We start from the raw sequence: 9947 nt of genomic DNA, 5'->3' as shown, positions 1-9947 counted from the left end.
CCTAGGCCAATTTTTTTACACAAAATGGAGAAACATGCTGGCCCAGATTTGTCAGTTTTTTGCTGTTGACTCAAGCAATTTTCCGAAAAATGAACTTGTTTTTGTTGGAGATAAGTCCAGTGATGGTGGTTTCTTGATACATTATTTTATCAACTTGTGCCAGAAGCAAAACAGACCCTTGTGTTTTGTCGGACTTTCCCAATCTTTCAATCATTACAACTCGGTTGCCCAAAAGCTTGGGACCAACCTACTTTCGGCCCGGGATGAGAACAAAAACCTAATTTTCATAGAAGGTCTTAAATTAATAAGCGAATGCGTAAGTCTTCACTCAGGTCAGTTTAATGAATCAAATCCTTTTTTGAGTCTGCTGAAAGGTGATTCAACACAATTTGTAAACACAATTGATGCATCATTAGCTAATTTAGCTAAAATTCAATCACCCAATGCCCCAGTTGTTATTGTTGATGATTTATCTGTCCTTTTGAGATCAGGAGCTACACCAAAAGACATTATTTTGCTTGTTAATAGTCTTAACAATATTATAACATTGGGACCAACTAAAGGCTCACTAATAATTTTCTCAAGTTTGGATAAAGATGAAGAAAATGAATTGTGTGCTTTTTTGTCTCATTTATGCTCTGTGAAAATTGAGATAACCAATCTAAAATCAGGTTATTGTAAGGATGTACATGGTCAGGTAAGAACTGTTATTTTATGTATTAAGTTTGTGTATTTTGATAGTTGTAATAATGACTAAGGAGAAGCATTTTAAATATAAAATGAATATATTTTTGTGGTTTAAAATGTTAGGGTTAATTACTGAGAATGATATTCAATGTTCAGCTTTTAAAGAAAACGTACGAGTTGCAGTCAGGGAATAGCTTATGGCACTTATGGTCTACTTCTTTATTAAAATATCTAGCAATGACCAGCACAAATAGGTCGATATCAAATTTTAGTTAATTGTCTTTTGTCATATTGGCACAAAATCTGATTAGCTGTATAGTCAAGTATCTAGTCACACTAGTGACTAGTGTACTATAATGACTATAGTATATATATTCATAATATTGAAAGGTAAGATGTAATACACAATAAGATGGAATCTGCTATCACATCTGCTTAATTTCCCCTTAACTCACAATTTTAGTTTAACCCAACAAAGTTTTAAAGACAGCTATTAATAAATGATGAACATTGGATAGTTTGCTAAGTATGATAAAATTACATCTTTATTAGTATTAAAAAACACATTTTCTTGTTGCATACAAATCATTATTAAAGCATTTATGTTTTACAAAATAAATAAGCTAAACTTATTTAAAATGCCAGTAATCACAAGCATTAGCATTAAATGATAAGTAAAACAGTATAAGTATAGTCACTGCTATATACTTACGTTTACTGAAAACTTAGTTTGAGGTTTTAATAGGCAAATCTCTTCTTTTTTTCCCCTTGTACTAAAGTACTTTTAAAATCTTTTTTACTCTTAAGGTTTCTAGATTATATATGTGTTTTTTAAATTGCATTACTAAAGGTTTTTTTTATGCTCTCAACTAGATAATCAATGATTTTCCTTCTTGTAAATAATTGTATGTAGTCTAGGTGCAGTGATTGTCATCTAGACTAGTTACACATGATTGTCATTTGCAGTTTGTACTTGCTTGTGGTGATAAAACCTGTAAAAAATATCCCTTAAATATGTCTTCTGGTCCAGAAAATATGACTTACATTATAATATTTTTAGTAAGCTGAGTTAGTGCAAAATGGATTTTATTCAGTACCTTTAGCTGGTTAATGATCAAGCCATTATAAACTTGATAATAATTCAAATAGTCAAAAAGCATACTCTAAAAAATATCCCTTAAATATGTCTTCTGGTCCAGAAAATATGACTTACATTATAATATTTTTAGTAAGCTGAGTTAGTGCAAAATGGATTTTATTCAGTACCTTTAGCTGGTTAATGATCAAGCCATTATAAACTTGATAATAATTCAAATAGTCAAAAAGCATACTTTTAGATTTAAAGGCTTAATGAAGTAAATTGTTAAAAATATTGATGAGATTTCAATATATATATATTTATATATTTATTTACATTTTGTATTTTATTGTAAAAAAAGTAAGTAAAACAGTTAATAGATATTTTAATTTCCATAATAAATTTAATTACATTATTTAAACATTTAAAAAAAAAATTTTTATCATAGTAATACATGATACTATAATCAGTCTTGGATAAATTGAAAAAAAAACTGATCTAGACAATTTTATTTGCAAAATACATTCTGTCTTCATTAAGCAAGATGAAAATGGCATGTCTAAAAAATATAATTCTCTTGAAAGTAATGGAATATCACTAATTATCTCTTATGCATTTTTAGCAAATTTGCAACCTAGCATTATGTAAGGTTAAAACTTAATAATAGAAACTAAAATTAATGTGTAATATTTATTAAAAAAAAAAAAAGAAAAAAGCAACTACAAATAAATGATAATTTTTTAAAAAAAGCTTATTGTTAGAAATATTCTAAAATGTTAAAAATGAAAATAATACACTCTTCCTAAAAAAGTATTGTGGTTGTAATTTCTTCCAGGACTGCATTGTATCAAAAATGATTCTTGTTTCAGAAAAGGATCATATTAATGCCATGGTTTATCATCTGGCATATCATCACTATACATGTCATGTTTTGCTACTCTGTATAGCATACAATAGTACATTTTAAAAAATATGCACACACACAATATAAAGTACGGTTATATATATATAAACATATAAAAATGTGTGTTCATTAACAAGAGGGTAAAATCAATTTAGGACACCTTTTGAAATTTGTCTAAATACATTCATTCATGCTCCCCTTAAATGCACTAGTCAAAAGTCTTCATTAACCTTTTATATCTATAAACTGTCCCAGATACATTTACTTTGCCCTTCTTCTATAAGGGACACCCCTGTTTGCAGTTTAGCTTTCTTCGCATACACAAACTCTAATTGTATCCCTTAAGAATAAACTACCTCCCTCAAAACATACTAATACAGAGATTGTGCTTCGCTGAATAGTTCTAGATCTCTTTGCTTTATTTTCTTCAATGAAATAAGCATCACAAGTTAGTCCACACATGTGCACTTAAACACTGCTTATAGTGCTCTTTTGAAATAAAAGCTAGGGTCTGCAGGCTTTTTCAGTGCACGGACCAAAGGTTTGGAACTCACTCCCCATTGATCTCAGACAGACAACATGCTACACCACTTTTAAGCTGTCATGTTTGTGTTTGTAATGTTATTATAGCACCTTGAGCCTACATTTTGTTTGTTAACAGCGCTTTATAAATAAAATTATTATTATTTAAAGTTTCATATTTTTAGATAGCCCTAGATGGAAGAATTGTTGTTTTAATATCATAAGAGGCTCTTTCAAAGTAAAATATGTTTAGTTATATGTGAAAAGATTTGCAATCAACTGTGCTCGCCTTAGATAATTTAATACAACTTCCACGAAACATAAAAGGTGTATATATAAAAGTAGAAATGAATAGCAATTTTAAAAAAATAAATAATAAAAATATTTTATTATTTTTGTAATCAGAAATTTTTGTTTGTTCCAGATTGAAGTTCTTTGGAAAGATTCACTTTTGAACCCAAGGGAACCTAAAACAACACATTCCCAGTTCAAATTATTTGACAAAAGTGTTGAGCTATTTGCTCTAGGAATGTCTGCTGCTGTTCTGTAAAAATCAAATATTCAGTAGTTTTTTAAGCATTTGCCAAAATAAACAAACAACAAACAATTAAATTTACTTACAGTGCTGACAATGATTCCAATACTATCAGAGTAAGCTGTTATAGAGATGGTGTACATGACAGTTATCAAATATGGCAGAGTTGTAATGTTGTTGACCTGCTCAATAAGACTATTCACACGCTGGTACATTCACTGAAAGAAAAATGTCATCAAGTCCTTGGGACGCTTACTCACAGCACACAGGACTCCCTTCCTCTCTTGAACCCTATGGGCATCCCTTTTCTGCAGATATGAGAAGTCTTGCTGGAGGCTCTGCAGCTTCAGGAATGAGTGGATTAGGTGGAGAGGGAGTGTTAGGATATCCGAAATCTAGTGACCTTTCAGCAAATCTGAATTTAGCTTCACAGTATGCTGCTTATGGCCAGTCTTATGGAATGCCAGATTTAGGCTTTCCAGGATCTTCACTTAGGCCCAGCTCTACTGCCCATTCACCTGGAGCTGCTGCAGAAAATATACCTGCTTCATCTCCACATGGTCAGTATTCTGGTACCCCTACTTCAGAACAATCATCCTCACCCACATTTCCAAATTCTTCAACCTCATTGTACACTCCAAGTACCATAACCAGTAGTATTTCTTCAAGCCCTTATGCACAAGCATTTGGAAGTACCAGCAGTTCTACAGAAGCACGAGGCCCCCCTTTTTCACCATTTGCCCAGTCATACGGTTATCCTATGTATGGTTACAACCAGGTTGGTGGATTTCCAACCTCCAATTCATTGGATGGAGTCAATCGATACATGGGGGGCATTTCTTCATCACAGCTTATGCAGTCGTCTGCCATGGGTCTTTACTCAAATAGTCAGGCCAGTCAGATGCCTTTCCCTTATCATCCATCAATGGGTTGGGGACCCACAATACCAGGATTTCCTCTTAAAGAAAGCACTGACTTGATGTCTCAGGAGGAACTAGATCGATACAGATACAGGCAGTTGTCGAATCCCTATTTTCCAGGCCTGCCACCTGGTGGACCCCCTGGGAGAAATTTTCCATCACACCCCTTGCAGTCAGGGATGATGCGCACTCCGCCATTTCTTGATGATCGAGTGCACAGCCCAGCACCAAAGAAACCTAAGAAATCCACAGAAGAAGCCGAAAGACCACCAACACCAGCACCCAGAGATCCTGCCTCTTTTCACTCTAATCGAGGTATCTACCTGTTTACTTCAAATCCAGAGCCCGGAAGTCCAAACTACTTCAGTGACAGATACATGATGTTTGAAAAAGAATTGTGTGAGAAACTTTCTCGGGTTAGCCTTCCAGGGAAAATTCAGTATGTCTACAATCCTTTGGAGTATGCTTTTGACTCCCATTTAAATTTTGTCAGAAGATTTTGCACTGGGGAAAAGTATATTCTATTTGTTGGAATGAATCCAGGGCCTTTTGGTATGTCCCAGAATGGTGTACCATTTGGTGAATGTGCTATTGTAAAGGAATGGCTTCAGATTGAAGGTGAGGTCTTAAAGCCAGTTTTAGAGCATCCAAAAAGACGGGTAGTTGGCTTAGAATGTTCCAGGTCGGAGGTAACAGGTGGACGATTCTGGCAACTTTTTCGAACACTGTGTCACACACCTGAACATTTCTTCAGAACGAGCTATGTACACAATTTGTGTCCTTTTGCCTTTCTGACTGACAGTGGTAAAAATGTTACGCCTCCACAGTTAACATCATCTGTTCTGGATCAGATAAATGCATTGTGCAATGCAACGCTTGTAGATGTTGTTCGGCTTCTGAAGTGCAAATATGTTGTATGCATTGGTAAATATGCACTTGCTCAGGCGCAGAAGGCTTTGTCTGCAGATGAATTTAACGGGATCACCTTAGAATGTTTGATGCATCCCAGTCCCATTAACCCAGCAGCAAACAAAGGCTGGGCTGATATTGCCATTAAACAGTTAACTGAAATCGGCATCATTGACATCATACGATATGGCAGGATACCTTATCAGGCACCCAGCCAACAGCAGTCTCTGCCACATTCATCTTCATCATCTTCTGCTGGTCATCACTCCCATCATCACCATTCGTACCACAATAAGCAATCTCCTGGTCACTATGGTTTTCAGTCTCCACCAATGCAGTCATATCACCAGTCTCCAGCTCAAGGATCAAACAACCACCAGTCTCCAGCTCATGCTGCTTCTCACCAGTCTCCTGCCCAGGCTTCCTCACGTAGCTCTCCAGCCCATGCTAGCCAGTCACGTAATCAAGCATCTCCTGCGCATTCGTCTTGCAGTCAGTCACCAGCCCAGCAACAGTCACAGGGCCCACCCAACCAGTCCCCTGAACATGTTTTAGGTTCGTCTGCACAGTCCTTAGTGGATCAGAATAAAGAAAGTAAACATCCAAGCAAAGATAAAAAATCTGATAAGAATAGTTCTAAAGACTCTCTGTTAGATGCATCTTCTAACTCTGACAAATCACAAGACAGCCAGGGTTTGCCACAGTTGAACAACAATGGTATTCCTAATTATTCTAGCGACTCAGGTGGACAGGGTCATGAGAATGGTTTACCCAATTCTCAGAGTGAATCGGGATCACAGGGTTCAGAAGTCTCTAAAGGAAGTTCCCCCAATTCACAATATACATCAGGAAATCCAGGAAATTCATCAGAGCCTCAACTAATGGGACATAACTCTCAGCTGTCCAGCAGTGGTCTCATGAGCTCAGCGAATCCTCAAATGCATATTTCAATGGGTTCTGGTCATCCACACATGGGTATGGGCCTGTCAATGACCTCTTCTCCGGGTTTGCATGGCTCTTCATCAGAACAACACAGTTCACTGTCGGGTCAACAGATCGGCTCACCACAGATGAGCACTTCAAATTCACACATGGGGTCTCAAAATTCCCATATGGGTTCCATCAATTCTCACATGGGATCCTCAATGGCCCATATGATGGGCGCACAGAGTTCTCATCAAATGACTATGGGAGTTCAGAGTATGGGTTCACATGGTCAGATGAGTTCAATGAATCCTTATGCACCGCAACATATGGATATGCCTCAAATGAGTGGCTATGGAATGGGTCTTGGTGGATACCCAGGCAATCCAGGAATGAGATCCAGCTCAGACCTCTCTGGCTATCCTCCTCATATGGGTATGAATTCTGGAATGGGGATGTCCGGAATGGTTGGCATGCATGGGGGCCCAATGGCCTCTCAGATGGGAATGTTCAACCCACATATGAGCAGAATGATGGCTGGCCCTGAGCATATGAGTATGCATGCTGGCATGAACTCAATGTATGACAGCAGCCTGATGGGAAAAGATATTGGATACTCTAGCCATTACTCTGACAAGCCACCTGAATGCAGTTAGTAATGGAAAATAAACATTTCTGCTTGAGAAGCACTTTAAAGAACAAAAAGGCAAGAGAACCATTTCCTTTAGGTACAGCTGTGCAAGAAGAACAACGTTTCTATAGCTCTGAACATTGATCTAGAGGTAATTAATTCAAGATCTTTTGTTATAATTGGCTGGATGGTTTCACGCCTCATTATACAAGGAAAATTATATAAAATATATATTCTATATATATATATTGTAGATTTGCTAACCTTGATAGAATTTATAACCATTTAAAAATGAAAACCATTATTAAAAAAAAATCTTTAACAATGCTGTATCTATTAATAATGTATTAGGGATGATAGCTCTAGAATGTATAATTACCATTTTTTATTATTGTATATATTGTACAATGTTGAAAAAAATTGAGATGTATTTTTATAGACCCATGTAAAGAAAGTGTAATTTTTTAAAACTACTTTAGCTTTTAAAAATAATTCTTTTAGAAAAAAAAAATTGAGCTCATTGCCATCATGTGTTTTTAAATGTGTGAAGCTTTAATTTTGATTTTTTTTTCTTTTCTTTTTTTTTTTTTTTTATTCAAGTTGATTTTTACTACTTTTAATTTGCAGTTCTATTTAGTCCAAGGGTAGATAAAGAGTTTGAAATCTTTGATATCGCTTGTTTGAAACATAGAATCTGTGTTTGGTTTTCAATAGTCTTTACAGAAAGATTTCCTTGCTTGAACTTGGCTGTGTCTTGAGAGACAGAAGTATTGACTGCCAGTATTTTCTGCACATTGAATACATTCAAATTGATTCTTTAAATTTCCCTTTCATGTCATTTATACAAAATAAATAAAATCCAATTCCCTCCCCTAACCTTCTATCCAGAAAATTGATTTTATTTATTTTTTTATTATTTATGCTAAACCTTTTGTTTACTTTAAAAAAAAAAAGTGTGTGTGTACTTTGATCCACTGTTAATAACTTACTACTAAACAATGTTAGATTTAAAATCTAGGAGTTCCTTGTAGATATTCAGTTTGTCTTGATCTATTTCCACACCATTGTTTTACATTATTTGAATTGATTGCATTACTCTGGGACAATATGTATTTGTACAAATCTGAATCGTACCATTGTTGTATTTTTGTGAACTTATTAACCTTGTTTGCTGTTGTTCTCATCTCATAACTCCCAACGCTATCACCTGCGTATTATTTCCATGTACACATTATTTCAAATGACCTTTTATGAATCTCAGTTCTAATGATTTGAATGAATTCACTAAGTTCATGTTATGAATGTCAATTTCTTTATATATATATACATATATATATATATATAATATATATATATACACACACAATAATTGTCATTTCTACAAATTGCTACTGTCTCATTAAATGTTTATTACATTGTATTTGATGGTGTGTTATTTGTGTGACCTTTAACCTTTTTTGTGCTAATGATTAAAAAAAACAACATTGGGATGTTAATATTCACTCAGTATCATGCTAATAAGTAAATCCTTGATATTTTTTTAGTAACAAAATACCATCATCTCTTTCTACGACATTTCAGTACTAGTACTAAAGAGTAGAAATGAACAATTGGAATTATTATTCTATTAGTAAACTTTGGGTCTGACTCTCTAGCCTACCTTAATTTATTGGATAAGATCATACTTTTGGCTTCTGGCATTGACTAGGTATTAAGGTAGTTTGTCTGTTTTACATTTTTTTTAATGATTATTAAAAGGAAATATGTGAAGAACTATTTTTCCTATTCTATTATGATCTGACTGATGTGTATCTTTGGTTACTCAGGATGATGCTTTTATTCTGTATCAGTTGTTATTAAAATGCTGGTTCACTTGTTAGAAGTAACAGCTGCTAATTAATTATACAAACAGCTAGTGCTTACTGGAAGCTATGGAGAAAATCATTTATAGGTCACATGATTAACATTGAAATCATCACCACTTTTTTTTTAACTTGTAATGTAGAGTAGTCTCAACCACACTGATGATGTCTTTTTTTTTTAAAAAAAAAAAAATCTCTTTAATTATTTACAGTTAGTGATATTTATATTTATAAACAAAAAAAAAAAAAACCACATTCATTTCTCATTATATGCATTTGAAATGGCCATTGTAGCACACAAGGTTGAAATATATTGCTGGACGTGAACATTTGTTGTAAATCTTTGGATCTGTTGACCATTAGTTTAGGGAGTAGACTTGGGTCCTAAAGGTAATAATTTTTTTGATAGGTCAGATAACCAAAATTTTAGATTATGTATTTCTCCAAAAAAAAAAAAAAAAAAAAGAAGTGCATAACATTAACCATTTCTCTCCTACTGTGATTACATACTAGAATATAGACATTATTACAAGTAAGATGATATTTAAATGAACATCTATCTAGTGCAAATTGGGGGGATTAATTGTCAATATTCAGAGGGTTAAAGTCAGGTTATATTTATACTGTGCAAGGGGTGGTGCACTTATTGCATAAATTCAGTCAAATTACTTGAGAGTGAGGTGATGGGGGTGACTGTTTGAAAGTGTGATTTCTTGTCATTGGTTCTATAGACATTTACACATTCTCTCTTATAATTATTGTAAGAATGTTTGTGCTCTATTGTATTTGTTAAAAGAAAACTTTTGATTTGTCAATTGTTAGCTTTTGTTACTTGTAGTATTTACTCAGGTCCAACTAGAAAAACCCTTTTGACTGAACTTGTCATTGTCACACATTATTATATCAAAGATATATATTTCTTTATCTTTCAACCCTTGATTTGTTTCATAAATGTGTTGTTTTTTTTTTATGTTA

At 34.1% G+C, this 9947-nt stretch overlaps 2 protein-coding genes across 2 annotated transcripts; both read left to right on the top strand.

The window, feature by feature from the left end:
- Positions 1–16: 16 nt before the first annotated feature.
- LOC106067618 (elongator complex protein 6-like) lies at positions 17–3762 on the top strand. Its single transcript, XM_013227188.2, has 2 exons — positions 17–697; positions 3616–3762. The coding sequence occupies exons 1-2, from the start codon at positions 35–37 to the stop codon at positions 3739–3741; spliced, it is 789 nt and encodes a 262-aa protein (XP_013082642.2). The 5' UTR covers positions 17–34; the 3' UTR covers positions 3742–3762.
- Positions 3763–3955: 193 nt separating this feature from the next.
- Positions 3956–9440, top strand: LOC106066679 (uncharacterized). The gene has a single exon (XM_013226100.2). It carries the CDS (start codon positions 3956–3958, stop codon positions 7133–7135), a length of 3180 nt encoding a protein of 1059 aa, XP_013081554.2. The 3' UTR covers positions 7136–9440.
- The last annotated feature ends 507 nt before the right edge of the window (positions 9441–9947 follow it).

Source organism: Biomphalaria glabrata, chromosome 2, assembly GCF_947242115.1.
Source record: "Biomphalaria glabrata chromosome 2, xgBioGlab47.1, whole genome shotgun sequence".
NCBI lineage: Eukaryota > Metazoa > Mollusca > Gastropoda > Planorbidae > Biomphalaria > Biomphalaria glabrata.
This window is presented reverse-complemented; position numbering and strand designations above follow the sequence as displayed.

Coding starts and splice junctions, on each gene's coding strand:
- LOC106066679 (XM_013226100.2), top strand. CDS start 3,956: ATGTCATCAAGTCCTTGGGACGCTTACTCACAGCACACAGGACTCCCT.
- LOC106067618 (XM_013227188.2), top strand. CDS start 35: ATGCTGGCCCAGATTTGTCAGTTTTTTGCTGTTGACTCAAGCAATTTT. Junction 698..3,615: donor GTAAGGATGTACATGGTCAG/GTAAGAACTGTT, acceptor TGTTTGTTCCAG/ATTGAAGTTCTTTGGAAAGA.